General features: G+C 46.9%; 1 protein-coding gene across 3 annotated transcripts in view; it reads left to right on the top strand.

The window, feature by feature from the left end:
* The window catches only part of si:dkey-100n23.5 (cyclic AMP receptor-like protein A), a 117,109-nt gene extending 103,882 nt beyond the window's left edge, over window positions 1–13,227 (top strand). For all 3 annotated transcript variants that reach the window (XM_046364775.1, XM_046364783.1, XM_046364793.1), the window contains exons 12-13: window positions 11,081–11,228; window positions 12,949–13,227. In XM_046364775.1, coding sequence (XP_046220731.1) covers window positions 11,081–11,228; window positions 12,949–13,116 — 316 coding nt within the window. In that variant the 3' untranslated portion in view covers window positions 13,117–13,227. The remainder of the gene's footprint in view (window positions 1–11,080; window positions 11,229–12,948) is intronic.
* Window positions 13,228–20,136: the final 6,909 nt, after the last annotated feature.

The raw sequence follows: 20,136 nt of genomic DNA, 5'->3' as shown, positions 1-20,136 counted from the left end.
AATGGAAAAGGTTTCCACCCGCAGGTGTAGCCTTTTTCCAGCAACTTCAGGAGCATAACAGCAGAATCTGTGAAGGAGGAGGAGAGTCTGGTTGGGAACAGGTTTTATTCTTCTGGTTACAGTGCCTTGCGAAAGTATTCGGCCCCCTTGAACCTTGCGACCTTTTGCCACATTTCTGAATGATCCAATGTTGACCTAAATGACTAATCAAATCAAATCAAATCAAATTTATTTATATAGCCCTTCGTACATCAGCTGATATCTCAAAGTGCTGTACAGAAACCCAGCCTAAAACCCCAAACAGCAAACAATGCAGGTGTAAAAGCACGGTGGCTAGGAAAAACTCCCTAGAAAGGCCAAAACCTAGGAAGAAACCTAGAGAGGAACCGGGCTATGTGGGGTGGCCAGTCCTCTTCTGGCTGTGCCGGGTAGAGATTATAACAGAAAATGACCAAGATGTTCAAATGTTCATAAATGACCAGCATGGTCAAATAATAATAAGGCAGAACAGTTGAAACTGGAGCAGCAGCACAGTCAGGTGGACTGGGGACAGCAAGGAGCCATCATGTCAGGTAGTCCTGGGGCACGGTCCTAGGGCTCAGGTCCTCCGAGAGAGAGAAAGAAAGAGAGAATTAGAGAGAGCATATGTGGGGTGGCCAGTCCTCTTCTGGCTGTGCCGGGTGGAGATTATAACAGAACGTGGCCAAGATGTTCAAATGTTCATAAATGACCAGCATGGTTGAATAATAGTAAGGCAGAACAGTTGAAACTGGAGCAGGAGCATGGCCAGGTGGACTGGGGACAGCAAGGAGTCCTCATGTCAGGTAGTCCTGGGACATGGTCCTAGGGCCCAGGCCAGTTGAAACTGGAGCAGCAGCATGGCCAGGTGGACTGGGGACAGCAAGGAGTCATCATGTCAGGTAGTCCTGGGGCATGGTTCTAGGGCTCAGGTCCTCCGAGAGAGAGAAAGAAGGAGAGAAGGAGAGAATTAGAGAACGCACACTTAGATTTACACAGGACACCGAATAGGACAGGAGAAGTACTCTAGATAAACAAACTGACCCTAGCCCCCCGACACATAAACTACTGCAGCATAAATACTGGAGGCTGAGACAGGAGGGGTCAGGAGACACTGTGGCCCCATCCGAGGACACCCCCGGACAGGGCCAAACAGGAAGGATATAACCCCACCCACTTTGCCAAAGCACAGCCCCCACACCACTAGAGGGAAATCTAGTGATGATAAATACAATCCACCTGTGTGTAATCAAGTCTCTGTATAAATGCACCTGCACTGTGATAGTCTCAGAGGTCCGTTAAAAGCGCAGAGAGCATCATGAAGAACAAGGAACACACCAGGCAGGTCCGAGATACTGTTGTGAAGAAGTTTACAAAAAGATTTCCCAAGCTTTAAACATCCCAAGGAGCACTGTGCAAGCGATAATATTGAAATGGAAGGAGTATCAGACCACTGCAAATCTACCAAGACCTGGCCGTCCCTCTAAACTTTCAGCTCATACAAGGAGAAGACTGATCAGAGTTGCATCCAAGAGGCCCATGATCACTCTGGATGAACTGCAGAGATCTACAGCTGAGGTGGGAGACTCTGTCCATAGGACAACAATCAGTCGTATATTGCACAAATCTGGCCTTTATGGAAGAGTGGCAAGAAGAAAGCCATTTCTTAAAGATATCCATAAAAAGTGTCGTTTAAAGTTTACCACAAGCCACCTGGGAGACACACCAAACATGTGGAAGAAGGTGCTCTGGTCAGATGAAACCAAAATTGAACTTTTTGGCAACAATGCAAAACGTTATGTTTGGCGTAAAAGCAACACAGCTCATCACCCTGAACACACCATCCCCACTGTCAAACATGGTGGTGGCAGCATCATGGTTTGGGCCTGCTTTTCTTCAGCAGGAACAGGGAAGATGGTTAAAATTGATGGGAAGATGGATGGAGCCAAATACAGGACCATTCTGGAAGAAAACCTGATGGAGTCTGCAAAAGACCTGAGACTGGGACGGAGATTTGTCTTCCAACAAGACAATGATCCAAAACATAAAGCAAAATCTACAATGGAATGGTTCAAAAATAAATATATCCAGGTGTTAGAATGGCCAAGTCAAAGTCCAGACCTGAATCCAATCGAGAATCTGTGGAAAGAACTGAAAACTGCTGTTCACAAATGCTCTCCATCCAACCTCACTGAGCTCGAGCTGTTTTGCAAGGAGGAATGGGAAAAAATGTCAGTCTCTCGATGTGCAAAACTGATAGAGACATACCCCAAGCGACTTACAGCTGTAATCGCAGCAAAAGATGGCGCTACAAAGTATTAACTTAAGGGGGCTGAATAATTTTGCATGCCCAATTTTTCAGTTTTTGGTTTGTTAAAAAAGTTTGAGATATCCAATAAATGTTGTTCCACTTCATGATTGTGTCCCACTTGTTGTTGATTCTTCACAAAAAAATACAGTTTTATATCTTTATGTTTGAAACCTGAAATGCGGCAAAAGGTCGCAAAGTTCAAGGGGGCCAAATACTTTCGCAAGGCACTGTATATTGAGCTCTGGCTCCCTCTTTAGTAATTTGTGTGTCTTAATGTTTAATTCAGTGTTTAAAGCATCAGGCGAAGTAGCCTACATAGAGTTAATTTTATTCAAACACAGGGTTTGTCTATATATATGGAAAAATAACAATCGATTGGTCGAAACAACAGACGACTCGCATCGATCAATATTTTTTTTTAGTTGGGGAACAGCCCTATACTGCAGGATTACATTAGATTAGAGAAGGGCTCATATAGGGAGATGGAGGTGAAGACCAACTGTGAGGGAGAGATGGAGCGTATTTGAAAACAGACAGAGAGATTGTGGGGCAAAAGTAGAAAGAGTTATAAGAGAGGGAAAGAGGAAATAAGGGAAGCAGGATGAATGGAAAGATAGTGACATAGAGAGGTGGAGATGGATGGGAAGAGTGTGGAGGGGGAGAGGGCTAGATAAATATGAAGGGAGGGAAGCAGACCCTCTACACCCTCTCTTCTTACTGAGTGGGAGTAAAAGGAAGTAGGATGGAAAGAGAGGGAGAGGAAGATGAAGAGAGAGGTGGGGAAGCTGAAGGAGGCGTGGACAGAGAATGAGGATGGAAACAAACGAATTGAGATCGATACAGAAATAAGGTAGAGCCGAGAGGAAGAGCATATGGATGAGTGGGTCAGGAAAAAGAATCCAAAAGAGCGAGATGGAGAGAGAGATGTGTGTAGAAATGGATGGAAAGAGAGGAAGTTGAGGATGCAGAGAGAGATGTGTGTAGAAATGGATGGAAAGATAGGAAGTTGAGGATGCAGAGAGAGATGTGTGTAGAAATGGATGGAAAGAGAGGAAGTTGAGGATGCAGAGAGAGATGTGTGTAGAAATGGATGGAAAGAGAGGAAGTTGAGGATGCAGAGAGAGATGTGTGTTGAAATGGATGGAAAGAGAGGAAGTTGAGGATGCAGAGAGAGATGTGTGTAGAAATGGATGGAGAGAGAGGAAGTTGAGGATGCAGAGAGAGATGTGTGTTGAAATGGATGGAGAGAGAGGAAGTTGAGGATGCAGAGAGAGATGTGTGTAGAAATGGATGGAAAGAGAGGAAGTTGAGCGCTGTTCTTGTAAAGTGCTGCGTGCTGTCAGGGCTGCGGCCAAGAATGTGTAAGCCTGCCATCTCCCACTGCCTAATGGGCTCTTAAACGCTGATATAAAACACCCTCTCTCTCTGTTTCGTCTCTCGCTCGGTCTGTTGTCCCCCTTGCTGTCTATCAATTCATTGGCATTGGAAATGTATGTTTACATTGCCAAAGCAAGTGAAATAGATAGTAAACAAAAGTGAACAGTAAACATTAAACTCACAACATTTTCAAAGGAATAGAGACATTTCCTATGTCATATTATGGCTGTGTTGTGTACAATGATGTGTTAATTAAAGGACCAAAGGGAAAATACAACAACATAAATATGGGTTGTATTTAGAGCGGTGTTTGGTCTTAACTGGTTGCCCTTTTCTTGTGGCAACAGGTCACACATCTTGCTGCTTTGATGACAAACTGTGGTATTTCACCTAATTGATATGGACGTTTATCAAAATTGGATTTGTGGGTCTGTGTAATCTGAGGGAAATACATTGCATTCTAAAATGGATTTAATCCATGTTTTTCCTCATCAATTTACACACAAATCTCCATAGTGACAAAGCGAAAACAGATTTTTCAAAATATTTGATCAGAAATACCTTATTTAAGTAATTATTCAGACCCTTTGCTATGAGACTCGAATTGAGCTCAGGTGCATCCTGTTTCCATTGATCATCCTTGAGAGGTTTCTACAACTTGATTGGAGTCCACCTGTGGTAAATTCAATTGATTGGATATGATTTGGAAAGGTACACACCTGTCTGTATGAGGTCCCACAGTTGACAGTGTATGTCAGACTGGGAGGCTAGTCGGTATCGAAGGAAGGATGAACGGAGCAAAGTACAGAGGTCCTTGAGTGAAAAATCTATTCCCCCTCAGGAGACTGAAAAGATTTGGCGTGGGTCCTCAGATCCTCAAAAGGTTCTACAGCTGCAACATCGAGAGCATCCTGACGGGTTGCATCACTGCCTGGTATGGAAACTGCTTGGCCTCCGACCGCAAGGCACTACAGAGGGTAGTGCGTACGGCCCAATACATCACTGGGGCCAAGCTTCCTGCCATCCAGGACCTCTATACCAAGCGGTGTCAGAGGAAGGCCTTAAAAATTTTCAAAGACTCCAGCCACCCTAGTCCTAAACTGTTCTCTCTGCTATCGCACGGCAAGCGGTACCGGAGCGCCAAGTCTAGGTCCAAGAGGCTTCTAAACAGCTTCTACCCCCAAGCCATAAGACTCCTGAACATCTAATTAAATGGCTTCCCATACTATTTGCATTGCCCCCCCCTCCCACCCACCCATTTTACGCTGCTGCTACTCTCTGTTTATTATCTAATGCATAGTCACTTTAATAACTCTACCTACATGTACATATTACCTCGACTAACCGGTGCCCCTGCACATTGACTCTGTACCGGTATCTCGCTATTGTTATTTTACTGCTGCTCTTTAATTATCTGTTACTTTTATAGATTTGTCGGGGGTATTTTTTCTTAATACTACATTGGTGGTTAAGGGCTTGTTAGTAGGCATTTCACTGTAAGGTCTACCTGTTGTATTCGGCGCATGTGACAAATACAATTTGATTTGATGAAAACCTTCTCCAGAACAGGACCTCAAACTGGGTCGAAAGTTCAACTTCCAACAGGACAACAACCCTAAGCACACAGCCAACACAACACAGGTGTGGATTTGTGGACAAGTCTCTGAATGTCCTTGAGTGGCCCAGCCAGAGCCCGGAATTGAACCCGATCGAACATCTCTGGAGAGACCTGAAAATAGCTGTGCAGTGACGCTCCCCATCCAACCTGACAGAGCTTGAGAGGCTCTGCAGAGAAGAATGGGAGAAAATCGGCAAATACAGGCTTGGGCGGCAGGGTAGCCTAGTGGTTAGAGCGTTGGACTAGTATCCGAAAGGTTGCAAGAATTTGTTCTTAACTGACTTGCCGAGTTAAATAAAGGTAAAAATAAATAAATAAATAATACCCAGCACTTTGGTGCTGCCAAAGGTGCTTCAACAAAGTACTGAGTAAAGGTTCTTAATACTTATGTAAATGTGAGATTTCAGTTAATTTTTTTAATGTACTTGTTTTTGCTTTGTCATTATGGGGTATTGTGTGTAGATTGATGAGGGGGGATTATCTCATCCATTTTAGAATAAGGCTGTAACGTAACAAAATGTGGAAAAAGTCTAAGGGTCTGAATATTTTCCGAATGCATGTGTGTGTCTCTAATATGGTCATACATTTGGCAGGAGGTTAGGAAGTGCAGCTCAGTTTCCACCTCATTTGTGGGCAGTGAGCACATAGCCTGTCTTCTCTTGAGAGCCAGGTCTGCCTACGGCGGCCTCTCTCAATAGCAAGGCTATGGTCACTTAGTCTGTACATAGTCAAAGATGTCCTTAAGTTTGGGTCAGTCACAGTAGTCAGGTATTCTGCCACTGTGTACTCTCTGTTTAGGGTCAGTCACAGTAGTCAGGTATTCTGCCACTGTGTACTCTCTGTTTAGGGTCAGTCACAGGTCTGTTTAGGGTCATTCTGCCACTGTGTACTCTCTGTTTAGGGTCAGTCACAGTAGTCAGGTATTCTCTCTGTTTAGGGTCAGTTCAGGTATTCTGCCACTGTGTACTCTCTGTTTAGGGTCAGTCACAGTAGTCAGGTATTCTGCCACTGTGTACTCTCTGTTTAGGGTCAGTAGTTCTGCCACTGTGTACTCTCTGTTTTAGTCACAGTAGTCAGGTATTCTGCCACTGTGTACTCTCTGTTTAGGGTCAGTCACAGTAGTCAGGTATTCTCAGGTATTCTGCCACTGTGTACTCTCTGTTTCACAGTAGGGTCAGTCAGGGTCAGTAGTCAGGTATTCTGCCACTGTGTACTCTCTGTTTAGGGTCAGTCACAGTACTCAGGTATTCTGCCACTGTGTACTCTCTGTTTAGAGTCAGTCACAGTGGTCAGGTATTCTGCCACTGTGTACTCTCTGTTTAGGGCCACATACCATTCCAGTTTGCTCTATTATTTTTGTGTGAAGTAATTATGTGTCAAGTAATGTGTCAAGAAATTATCTTTTGGTTTTCTCATGATTTGGTAGGGTCCAATTGTGCTATATTTCTGTGTCGTATCTCTCGCTCTCTTTTCCTCTCCCTTTCTCTGTGTCATCCCTCTGTCACCCCCTCTCTCTTTCTTTGTTGTCCTTCTCTCGCTCTTTCTCTCTGTCCCTCTCGCTCTGTCTCTGCCTCTCTGAACTCTCTCCCCTGTGTCTGCCTCTCTCCCCTGTGTCTGCCTCTCTCCCCTGTGTCTGCCTCTCTCCCCTGTGTCTGCCTCTCTCCCCTGTGTCTGCCTCTCTCCCCTGTGTCTGCCTCTCTTCCCTGTGTCTCTGAACTCTCCCCTCTGTGTCTCTGCCACTCTCCCCCTGTGTCTCTACCAATCTCCCCGCTGTCTCTCTGCCTCTCTCCCCTGTGTCTCTGAACTCTCTCCCCTGTGTCTCTGAACTCTCTCCACTGTGTCTCTGAACTCTCTCCACTGTGTCTCTGAACTCTCTCCCCTGTGTCTCTGCAACTCTCCCCCTGTGTCTCTGAACTCTCTCCCCTGTGTCTCTGAACTCTCTCCCCTGTGTCTCTGAACTCTCTCCCCTGTGTCTCTGAACTCTCTCCCCTGTGTCTCTGCCTCTCTCCCCTGTGTCTCTGAACTCTCTCCCCTGTGTCTCTGCCTCTCTCCCCTGTCTCTCTGCCTCTCCCCTGTGTCTCTGCCTCTCTCCCCTGTGTCTCTGAACTCTCTCCCCTGTGTCTTTGAACTCTCTCCCTGTGTCTCTGCCTCTCTCCCCTGTGTCTCTGCCTCTCTCCCCTGTGTCTCTGCCTCTCTCCCCTGTGTCTCTGAACTCTCTCCCCTGTGTCTCTGAACTCTCTCCCCTGTGTCTCTGAACTCTCTCCCCTGTGTCTCTGAACTCTCTCCCCTGTGTCTCTGAACTCTCTCCCCTGTGTCTCTGAACTCTCTCCCCTGTGTCTCTGAACTCTCACCTGTGTCTCTGAACTCTCTCCCCTGTGTCTCTGAACTCTCTCCCCTGTGTCTCTGCCTCTCTCCCCTGTGTCTCTGAACTCTCACCTGTGTCTCTGAACTCTCTCCCCTGTGTCTCTGAACTCTCTCCCTTGTGTCTCTGAACTCTCTCCCCTGTGTCTCTGCCTCTCTCCCCTGTCTCTCTGCCTCTCTCCCCTCTGTCTCTGCCTCTCTCCCCTGTGTCTCTGAACTCTCTCCCCTGTGTCTTTGAACTCTCTCCCCTGTGTCTCTGCCTCTCTCCCCTGTGTCTCTGCCTCTCTCCCCTGTGTCTCTGCCTCTCTCCCCTGTCTCTCTGCCTCTCTCCCCTGTCTCTCTGCCTCTCTCCCATGTGTCTCTGCCTCTCTCCCCTGTGTCTCTGAACTCTCTCCCCTGTGTCTCTGAACTCTCTCCCCTGTGTCTCTGAACTCTCTCCCCTGTGTCTCTGCCTCTCTCCCCTGTGTCTCTGAACTCTCTCCCCTGTGTCTCTGCCTCTCTCCCCTGTGTCTCTGCCTCTCTCCCCTGTGTCTCTGAACTCTCTCCCCTGTGTCTTTGAACTCTCTCCCCTGTGTCTCTGCCTCTCTCCCCTGTGTCTCTGCCTCTCTCCCCTGTGTCTCTGCCTCTCTCCCCTGTGTCTCTGCCTCTCTCCCCTGTGTCTCTGCCTCTCTCCCCTGTGTCTCTGCCTCTCTCCCCTGTGTCTCTGAACTCTCTCCCCTGTGTCTCTGAACTCTCTCCCCTGTGTCTCTGAACTCTCTCCCCTGTGTCTTTGAACTCTCTCCCCTGTGTCTCTGAACTCTCTCCCCTGTGTCTCTGAACTCTCACCTGTGTCTCTGAACTCTCTCCCCTGTGTCTCTGAACTCTCTCCCCTGTGTCTCTGCCTGAACTCTCCCCTGTGTCTCTGAACTCTCTCCCCTGTGTCTCTGCCTCTCCCTGAACTCTCTCCCCTGTGTCTCCCCTCTGTCTCTGAACTCTCTCCCCTGTGTCTCTGAACTCTCTCCCTGTGTCTTTGAACTCTCTCCCCTGTGTCTCTGCCTCTGAACTCTCTCCCCTGTGTCTCTGCCTGAACTCTCCCCTGTGTCTCTGCCTCTCTCCCCTGTCTCTCTGCCTCTCTCCCCTGTCTCTCTCTGAACTCTCTCCCATGTGTCTCTGCCTCTCTCCCCTGTGTCTCTGAACTCTCTCCCCTGTGTCTCTGAACTCTCTCCCCTGTGTCTTTGAACTCTCTCCCCTGTGTCTCTGCCTCTCTCCCCTGTGTCTCTGCCTCTCTGACCCTGTGTCTCCCCTGTCTCTCCCTGTGTCTCTGAACTCTCTCCCTGTGTCTCTGCCACTCTCCCCCGTGTCTCTGCCTCTCTGAACTCTCTCCCCTGTGTCTCTGAACTCTCTCCCCTGTGTCTCTGAACTCTCTCCCCTGTGTCTCTGCCTCTCTCCCCTGTGTCTCTGAACTCTCTCCCCTGTGTCTCTGCCTCTCTCCCCTGTCTCTCTGCCTCTCTCCCCTGTGTCTCTGCCTCTCTCCCCTGTGTCTCTGAACTCTATCCCCTGTGTCTCTGAACTCTCTCCCCTGTGTCTCTGCCTCTCTCCCCTGTGTCTCTGAACTCTCTCCCCTGTGTCTCTGCCTCTCTCCCCTGTGTCTCTGCCTCTCTCCCCTGTGTCTCTGCCTCTCTCCCCTGTGTCTCTGAACTCTCTCCCCTGTGTCTCTGCCTCTCTCCCCTGTGTCTCTGCCTCTCTCCCCTGTCTCTCTGCCTCTCTCCCCTGTGTCTCTGCCTCTCTCCCCTGTGTCTCTGCCTCTCTCCCCTGTGTCTCTGCCTCTCTCCCCTGTGTCTCTGCCTCTCTCCCCTGTGTCTCTGCCTCTCTCCCCTGTGTCTCTGAACTCTCCCCGTGTCTCTGCCTCTCTGAACTCTCTCCCCTGTGTCTCTGCCTCTGAACTCTCCCCCTGTGTCTCCCCCTCTCTGAACTCTCTCCCCTGTGTCTTTGAACTCTCTCCCCTGTGTCTCTGCCTCTCTCCCCTGTGTCTCTGCCTCTCTCCCCTGTGTCTCTGCCTCTCTCCCCTGTGTCTCTGCCTCTCTCCCCTGTGTCTCTGCCACTCTCCCCCGTGTCTCTGCCTCTCTGAACTCTCTCCCCTGTGTCTCTGCCTCTGAACTCTCCCCCCTGTGTCTCCCCCTCTCTGAACTCTCTCCCCTGTGTCTCTGCCTCTCTGAACTCTCTCCCCTGTGTCTCTGCCTCTGAACTCTCTCCCCTGTCTCTCCCCTGTGTCTCTGAACTCTCTCCCCTGTGTCTCCCCCTCTGAACTCTCTCCCCTGTGTCTCCCCCTCTCTGAACTCTCTCCCCTGTGTCTCTGCCTCTCTGAACTCTCTCCCCTGTGTCTCTGCCTCTGAACTCTCTCCCCTGTGTCTCCCCCTCTCTGAACTCTCTCCCCTGTGTCTCCCCCTCTCTGAACTCTCTCCCCTGTGTCTCTGCCTCTGAACTCTCCCCTCTGTGTCTCCCCTCTCTGAACTCTCTCCCCTGTGTCTCCCCTCTGAACTCTCTCCCCTGTGTCTCTGCCTCTGAACTCTCTCCCCTGTGTCTCTGCCTCTCTGAACTCTCTCCCCTGTGTCTCCCCTCTCTGAACTCTCTCCCCTGTGTCTCCCCCTCTCTGAACTCTCTCCCCTGTGTTCTGCCTCTCTGAACTCTCTCCCTGTGTCTCTGCCTCTGAACTCTCTCCCCTGTGTCTCCCCTCTCTGAACTCTCTCCCCTGTGTCTCTGCCTCTGAACTCTCTCCCCTGTGTCTCTGCCTCTGAACTCTCTCCCCTGTGTCTCCCCTCTCTGAACTCTCTCCCCTGTGTCTCCCCCTCTCTGAACTCTCTCCCTGTGTCTCCCCTCTCTGAACTCTCTCCCCTGTGTCTCCCCTCTCTGAACTCTCTCCCTGTGTCTCCCCCTCTGAACTCTCTCCCCTGTGTCTCCCCCTCTCTGAACTCTCTCCCCTGTGTCTCTGCCTCTGAACTCTCTCCCCTGTGTCTCCCCCTCTCTGAACTCTCTCCCCTGTGTCTCCCCTCTCTGAACTCTCCCCTGTGTCTCTGCCTCTGAACTCTCTCCCCTGTGTCTCCCCCTCTCTGAACTCTCTCCCCTGTGTCTCCCCCTCTCTGAACTCTCTCCCCTGTGTCTCTGCCTCTCTGAACTCTCTCCCCTGTGTCTCCCCCTCTCTGAACTCTCTCCCCTGTGTCTCTCCCTCCAATCTCCTTTACTGTGCTGTTTTGTTGTTGGTGTTGTGTTTGGGTGTGTGCGCATGCATGTGTGTATGTGTTTGTTTGTTGGTTTCCGTACATCTTCTCTCACTCTCCTCCATGTGCATCATCTATATAATGTAAATTAACATGTTTTTTTTCTTTCTCTCTCTCCCTCCCTCATTCTCCCCTCTCCAGGCTCCATAATGCGTTCTACCCCCAGGATCCAGTGTTCTCTCTTACTTTGCTCCATGTCCTTTCAGCCCCTCTCCATGGCTTGGCCAACGCATTCGTCTTTGGCCTGGACAGAGACACCTGGAGCCAGCTCAGTCCTACAGGCATACAGGTACAACCCTCACCTGAACACTTCACTTTTCGCCCTCCCATCTTGTGGTCTAATCATAAGCTTTCCTGGCCCCGTAAACACCTCTACTCTCTTGTTCAGCGAAATGGTCTGAGTAAATACTTCCTTCCAAATGTCTTTGAAAGTAATTAAATAGTATTTTAACCCAGGTCTGGTGCTGTGCGACTCCACACACTGCTGAGTGGCTGTATTTCAAATCAAAGTTTATTTGTCACGTGCGCTGAATACAACCTTACAGTGAAATGCTTACTTACAGGCCCTAAACAGCAGTGCAATTTTTAAGTAAAAAATAGGTATTAGGTGAACAATAGATAAGTAAAGAAATAAAAAACAAACATTAAGAAGACAGTGAAAAATAACAGTAGCGAGGCTACAATCTACTCAGCCCATTTCGCTGAACAAGAGAGTAGAGGTGTTTAGGGGGCCAGGAAAGCTTATGATTAGACCACAACATGGGAGGGAGATTACAGACACACGCACACACACACCCTGCTGTTGTTCTTAATGGAGAGTGAGCACACTCAGAGAGAGAGAGAGAGAGGAGTCAGATGTGACCTTCAACTTAAATGTCAGTGAAGATGTGTGTATCCGCGGAGTGTGTGTGTTTGTGAGAGAGTGAGGCAGAGAGAAGGGAACAGAGATATAGACCTGATTGTGTCTATGTTTGAGCAATGGGGTGTGTGTGTGTGTGTGTGTGTGTGTGTGTGTGTGTGTGTGTGTGTGTGTGTGTGTGTGTGTGTGTGTGTGTGTGTGTGTGTGTGTGTGTGTGTGTGTGTGTGTGTGTGTGTGTGTGTGTGTGTGTGTGTGTGTGTGAGAGAGAAACAGAGAAATAGACATATGAGTGTGTTTGAGCAACTGGGAGTTATGTGTTTGTGTGTGCGTGCGTTTGTGTATGTGCGTTCTCTTTCATGACTAACAGGCAGTTGGTATTCATCATGGCATACGACTCCCACACACATCAGGTGTGAGATTGGTGGGGGGTGGCGTATCCGTAACAGCGTCAAAACATTATTCCCCTCCGCAGCAAGTCCACACTTTCACGCTCTCTCTCTCTCTCTCTCTCTCTCTCTCTCTCTCTCTCTCGCTCTCGCTCTCTCACCTTCCCACTATTTGTCCTGCCGTCTCTCTCCCTCTCTGTCTCTCTCTCTCTCGCTCTCTGTTGCTGTCTCTCTTCCTCTGTTGCTGTCTCTCTTCCTCTGTTGCTGTCTCTCTTCCTCTGTTTCTATTTTGTTATCTCATCCTCTGTCGTTCATATCTCTCCCTCTCTTTCTTTTTCTCTCTCTGTCTGTCTAATTCTCTCTGTCGTTCATATCTCTCTCCTTTGTTACGCTTTCTCTCTCATCCTCCCCCTCTGTGGCTTGCACTCTCTCTGTCTCTCCCCCCCTCTCTCCCTCTGTGATATTGATCAGTTTTCTAACCATGCGGCTCAACTGCCTGTGGCACTACAATCAGCACACATCTCGTCTCTGCCAAATGTGTGCGTGTCTGTCTCTTTGTGTGTGTGTGTGTGTGTGTGTGTGTGTGTGTGTGTGTGTGTGTGTGTGTGTGTGTGTGTGTGTGTGTGTGTGTGTGTGTGTGTGTGTGTGTGTGTGTGTGTGTGTGTGTGTGTGTGTGTGTGTGTGTGTGTGTGTGTGTGTGTGTGTGTGTGTGTGAGAGAGACTGTTATAACTCTGAGAATATGTGTTTCTGTGTGTGATCCTAGTTGGCGCTGCAGTCTCGGCTGTGTGACAGGACGCGTATCAGGGAGTACCATCCTGGGGCGGTGCACTACACACAGGCTGAGCTGGGGGACTTCAGTGACGAGGATGATGATGACACCAACGTCCTTTTCTACTCCCCTGACATGACCCTGAAAGACAGAGGACCCTAAGAGACAGACAGACAGACAGACAGACAGACAGACAGACAGACAGACAGACAGACAGACAGACAGACAGACAGACAGACAGACAGACAGACAGACAGACAGACAGACAGACAGACAGACAGACAGACAGACAGACAGACAGACAGACAGACAGACAGACAGACAGACAGACAGACAGACAGACAGACAGACAGACAGACAGACAGACAGACAGACAGACAGACAGACAGACAGACAGACAGACAGACAGACAGACAGACAGACAGACAGACAGACAGACAGACAGACAGACAGACAGACAGACAGACAGACAGACAGAGTGGGGATACGTAGGGAGAAATGGAGCAAAGGAGGGATAGTGAGGGGTTTCTGTGGTAGATCTGTCAGGATCCATTATTAATCCACATCCTTTACTATTTAATAACCTCCAACTACACACACACACACACACTATCCTGCCTTTCTGTCTGACTTACACAGCATCGTAACAGAACCAGCGAAGCAGCTATAGTGCTTTAAACAGCCTTCAAACCTAATGCTACACACTAGCCTGGGTGCCAGTCTGACTCTGCTTCAGTCCTAGTCAACAACTGCAGAGCTGGCTAAGGAAACAACAGACTGTCCTGGTACCCAGGCTAGCATATCACTAGTCCCGAGGGGCTTCCTCTCCTCACCTCCTTTCCTTCATCTGCACTGATCTGAAAAGACAGCATAGGTGAGAGCAAAATGTGCGTTGAATGTTCAAAGGAGAGGAAAACAGTTACGAGTATTGACATGTACCCAGGTACTGCATAGTCACTTGGCTGACAGAATTAATTCTCTCCATGTTATTTTTACATTCACATGTTTTTGTCATTTAGCAGACGCTCTTATCTAGAGCGATTTACAGGAGAAATTAGAGTTGAGTGCCTTGCTCAAGGACACATCGACAGATTTTTCACCAAGTCGGCTCGTGGATTTGCACCAGCGACCTTTCGGTTACTGGCCCAACACTCTTAACCTCTAGACTACCTGCTGCTTATGCTATTAGCTTGTGTTTATTATGTTATTTATGGCTTCTTTTTCATACTGTATGACTACTGTTAGCAAATTCCTCCCAAGAACATGTTGCGATCACGATAATGCCCAGCATTATATGTGACTTACTGAGCTCTGAGGGTTATAATACAACGCAAGTTAAACATGTTAGCTAGCTAACTCACCTGAATATTCTGATATAACTTTTTATTTTTTAGAAAGATAAGCTTGAAATGGGCATGGTCTAATTGACTCGACAACCAAAACGCAAAACTAAGTTGATCTTTCTTAATGAACCAGAAAATCAGTAGTTATTTCTGGTTGTTTATCAGTTAGCAGGCTGACTCATTGATCTTGCTTTGTAGTATAACCCTCTGGTGCTAATGCTACAGTAGCTGACCATACAGCTTCTCTAACTCAACTCAACATGCATAAAAGGCCTCCATTCAAAACAGACAGATAAATGGAGGGAAACAAAATGCAAAGAAGGGGGGGGGGGTGATGGAATTGTGAAACCAAGATGGGGAGAGGGAGTGAAGAGATATCTTAGAACAATTCATCTCCCAACGATAGCTGGGGATTTAAACGAACAAAATCCAGTATTTGAACCGCTTAACTTCTATCATATCTGTTGTTGTCTTTACATATGGTGTTACTAATGTTGCTACTCTTGTAAAATGTCCATTGTTTTTCGTACTTTTATGCATCTGTATGTTGTTTTTCCATGAAATGCTGTGGTCTGCCCACAGGTTTGAGTTTGTTTGATAAACTGTTATACTGTATTTATAAGAGACAATGTACTGTATATATATATTAGTGTATACGCTATATTTTTGTATGGATGCTTTTGACTGGAATGTGAAAAGTTTAACGTGACCCCTAAATGGTCTCCATGTCCTCCTGTTTAGGCCTCAATGGGGGTGGAAGCAGTACAATTGAACACGCACACTTTCTTAAAATGTGTCTCACACACTTACACTCTTTCTTTGATGCCTGTCTCACACAAATGCATGTACACACTCACACACACTCACACACACACATTCACACACACTTTGACACACAGTCACCTGTCTCTTTGATGTAGAGGCTGCCACAAGGACAGTAGGAGCCTCTGACGGCCTGTCATTTACCTTCGACACTATGTCATTGGCTGACATCTAGAGAACCGCAATGTGATTAGCAGGCTATTAGAGGTGCTGTGTGGTTGACGGGCTGATGAAAAGAGAGATGTGATTTTGCTGAACATCCTGACAAGGATGTCGCTCCTTTCCCAAATCAACCCCCGTAGCCCCAGTGCACTTATGGAGAACTGGATAGCTATTAGTGAAACAGACATCTACACAAGTGCATAGGATAATATGGGGCAAGGGGTCCATTTGGGGATGTGCATATAGACCTAACACAGAATCCTATCTACACATAATTATACAGTCCCCTCTCAAACCACGTACAATCGCTGCACCAATCCTAGTTTTGGCAAACTTCTATTGTTCTGCTGCACTCAATCTAATAAACAAGCAGGATACACATTTCACAAGTGGCTGTGTTTATTCTCCTGTCACCTTGTCAACCTTGTCAATCATGGATCATATATAGGGAAATATGGTAACACAACACTGTGTGTGTGTGTGTGTGTGTGTGTGTGTGTGTGTGTGTGTGTGTGTGTGTGTGTGTGTGTGTGTGTGTGTGTGTGTGTGTGTGTGTGTGTGTGTGTGTGTGTGTGTGTGTGTGTGTGTGTGTGTGTGTGTGCCTGCCAAATCGTGTCTCTGGGGTTGTAGAATCATGGATATGAATTATTCTGCTAACCCCATTGGCCTCTGCCATGTCTCCAAATCTGGTTAACTGGATTTTGATTTATGAAAAAGTGTCCATGGTCGTCCAGAAATCTACCCCCACCACTCCGTTTGAACGTCTCTGTAAAAAATTTTAAAAACTCAGTGCCTGGAAATAACAATCTCATTGTCACACGGGAATAATTATTGCCACAGTATCGCTACATGTGATGTAATTGGATACTACTGAACATTCGCAGCACACAAGCATGGCTGCACGCACTGCGTACTATAGCCTCGCCTCTCTGCCACTGAGTCACTTCTAGTAGGTCTCAGAGTAGGCCGAGTTTATAGAGAGTTTAACAGTCTGGTAGAATGTGTTTGAAAGAATGCGTGTGATAGAAATAGACAGTAGGCTATGTGGGAGAGAAAGAGACCGATCGATCGTGTGTTTGTCTGTGTGTCACAATGGGAGAGAGAGCATTAATAGCCTACATTTTTGGACTCGCACAAACTTAACTTCCGGATAGAGGCCAACTGGGAATGGTGCCTCGCTTTCTCAATTCAATTAAAATGTGCTTTATTTGCATGGAAAACAGGCTATGTTTACATTGCCAAAGCAAGCGAAAAGACAATAAACAAATGTGAAATAAGGAATCAGGAATTAACGGTAGCCTAAACTTTAGAGTAGTAGTAGTAGTAGGGGGCAAGTGCCCCCCCTTGATATCACCAAATGATTTTCCCAAAACCTTTCCCTGCTGTCACTGTTCTTGCTGAACACAACTTCTCCTCTGTGTCATCACAAACGATTGGTGGTAAATTGATCTCTTTTTTAAAAAAGTTGTAGATATATTCCAATGAAGTTTGTTGATTGATTGATTGATTGATTTTTTTTAAATATAAACATAGGAAAGCTTTAAGATAAATAATCCACTTGCTTTTGAGTAAGGTAGTAAGTAATATGTTGGATTAGGGTCACTTTCCTGACCATGGTCCTTCTTCCCCTGTTTGCTCAGTTTATCACACAAATCATCAAGGAACCTACCAGGTACAATCTGAAATCTGTAACCATGGGCACCCTCTTAGATATCACCATGACCAACATGCCCTCTAAATACACCTCTGCTGTGGTCAACCAGGATCTCAGCGATCACTGCCTCGTTGTCTGTGTGAGTACTGGGTCCGCGGTCAAACGACCACCCCTCATCACTTGGTCACGATGGCAACACCCACCCGTAGCACGCGCTCCAGAAGGTGTATCTCACTGATCATCCCTAAAGCCAACACCTCATTTGGCCGCCTTTCCTTCCAGTTCTCTGCTTCCTGTGACTGGAACGAATTGCAAAAATCGCTGAAGTTGGAGACTTTTATCTCCCTCACCAACTTTAAACATCTGCTATCTGAGCAGCTAACCGATCGCTGCATAGTCCATCGGTAAATAACCCACCCAATTTACCTACCTCATCCCCATACTGTTTTTATTTATTTACTTTTCTGCTCTTTTGCACACCAGTATTTCTACCTGTACATGACCATCTGATCATTTATCACTCCAGTGTTAATCTGCTAAATTGTGATTATTAGCCTACCTCCTCATGCCTTTTGCACACAATGTATATAGACTCTTTTTTATTTTTTTTCTACTGTGTTATTGACTTGTTAATTGTTTACTCCATGTGTAACTCTGTGTTGTTGTCTGCTCACACTGCTATGCTTTATCTTGGCCAGTCGCAGTTGTAAATGAGAACTTGTTCTCAAGTAGCCTACCTGGTTAAATAAAAGTGAAATAAAAAATTTAATAAAAATATCAAACGCTCCCTAAAACACTAAAGCGAGCAGGCCTTTCTAATCGACCTGGCCTGGGTATCCTGGAAGGATATTGACCTCATCCCGTCAGTAGAGGATGCCTGGTTGCTCTACAAAAGTGCTTTCCTCTCCATCTTAAATAAACATGCCCCGTTCAAAACATGTAGAACTAAGAGCAGATACAGCCTTGGTTCACCCCAGACTTGACTGCCTTTGACCAGCACAAAAACATCCTGTGGCGTTCTGCATTAGCATCGAATAGTCCCCGTGATATGCAACTTTTCAGGGAAGTCAGGAACCAATATACTCAGTCAATTAGGAAAGCTAAGGCTAGCCTTTTCAAACAAAAATTTGCTTCCTGTAGCACTAATTTCAAAACGTTTTTGGACACTGTAAAGTCCATGGAGAATAAGATCATTTCAAGAAGCATTTTTCCACGGCTGGCCATGCTTTCCACCTGGCTATTGCTACCCCGGCTAACATCTCAGCACCCCCTGCAGCAACTTGCCCAACCCCCCCCGCCACCCCTCGTCTCCTTCACCCAAATCCAGACAGCTGATGTTCTGAAAGAGCTGCAAAATCTGGATGCCTACAAATCAGCTGGGCTAGACAATCTGGACCCTCTCTTTCAAAAATGATCCGCTGAAATTGTTGCAACTCTTATAACTAGCCTATTCAACCTCTCGTGTCGTCTGAGATCCCCAAAGATTGGAAAGCTGCCGCAGTCATCCTCCTCTTCAAAGGGGGAGACACTCTAGACCCAAACTGTTGTAGACCTATATCCATCCTGCCCTGCTTTTCAAAAATCTTCGAAAGCCAAGTTAATAAACAGATCACCAACCATTTCGAATACCACCGTACCTTCTCCACTATGCAATCTGGTTTCCGATCTGGTCATGGGTGCACCTCAGCCACTCTCAAGGTCCTAAACGATATCATAACCGCCATCGATAAAAGACAGTACTGTGGAGCCGTCTTCATCGACCTGGCCAAGGCTTTCGACTCTGTCAATTACCGCACTCTTATCGGCAGACTCAAAAGCCTTGGCTTCTCTAGTGACTGCCTCACCTAGTTCACCTCTCAGATAAAGTTCAGTGTGTCAAATCGGAGAACCTGTTGTCCTGACCTCTGGCAGTCTCTATGGGGGTGCCACAGGGTTCAATTCTCGGGCTGACTCTTTTCTTTGTATATATCAATGATGTCTCTCTAGCTGCTGGTGATTTTCTGATCCACCTCTACGCAGACAACACCATTCTGTATATTTCTTTGCACTTCTTTGGACACTGCTAACAAACCTTCAAATGAGCTTCATCGCCATACAACACTCCTTCTTTGGCCTCCAACTGCTTTAGATGCTAGTAAAACTTAGTGCATGCTCTTCAACCGATTGCTGCCCGCACCCTCCCGCCCGACTAGCATCACTACTAGATTATGTGGACAACTACAAATACCTAGGTGTTTGGTTAGACTGTAAACTCTCCTTCCAGACTCACATTAAGTATATCCAATCCAAAAATAAATCTAGAATAAAACTGACTATCCTACCGATCCCTGACTTTGGCGATGTCATTCACAAAATAGCCTCCAACACCAATCTACTCAGCAAACTGGATGTAGTCTATCACAGTGCCATCCATTTTATCACCAAAGCCACATATACTACCCACCACTGCAACCTTTATGCTCTCGTTCGCTGGCCCACACTACATATCCATCGCCAAACTCACTGGCTCCAGGTCATCTGTAAGTCTTTGCTAGGTAAAGCCCCGCCTTTTCTCAGCAACACCCACCCGTAGCACGCACTCCAGCAGGTACATTGCACTGGTCATCCCCAAAGCCAACACTTCCTTTGGCTACCTTTCCTTCCAGTTCTCTGCTGCCAATGACTGGAACAAATTGCACAAATCTCTGAAGCTGGAGTCTTATATCTCCCTCTCTAACTTTAAGCATCAGCTGTCTGAGCAGCTTACCGATCACTGTACCTGTACACAGCCAATCTGTAAATAGCACACCCAACTACCTCATCCCCATATTATTACTTACCCTCTTGCTCTATTGCACCCCAGTATCTCTACTTGCACATCAACATCGGCACATTTATCACTCCAGTATGAATGCTAAATTGTATGAATGCTACTTACCTCCCTACTCTTCTACATTTGCACAAACTGTACATATATTTTTCTGTGTTTATTTACTTTTGTTTTATTGACTGTACGTTTCTTTATGTGTAACTCTGTGTTGTTGTTTTTGTGGCACTGCTTTGCTTTATCTTGGCCTACCTGGTTAAATAAAGGTGAAACAAATTATTATAATAATTGGCCAGGTACCACCTGACCAAACTGAGCAATCGGGGGAAGAAGGGCCTTGGTCAGGAAAGTGATTTCAAACTTCTTCCATCGTTCCAAACTTCTTTCATTTAAGA

This window comes from Oncorhynchus gorbuscha, linkage group LG01 (genome assembly GCF_021184085.1).
Source record: "Oncorhynchus gorbuscha isolate QuinsamMale2020 ecotype Even-year linkage group LG01, OgorEven_v1.0, whole genome shotgun sequence".
Classification (NCBI taxonomy): Eukaryota; Metazoa; Chordata; class Actinopteri; order Salmoniformes; family Salmonidae; genus Oncorhynchus; species Oncorhynchus gorbuscha.
The sequence above is the reverse complement of the archived record's forward strand: the minus strand, read 5'-3'. Positions and strand labels throughout refer to the sequence as shown.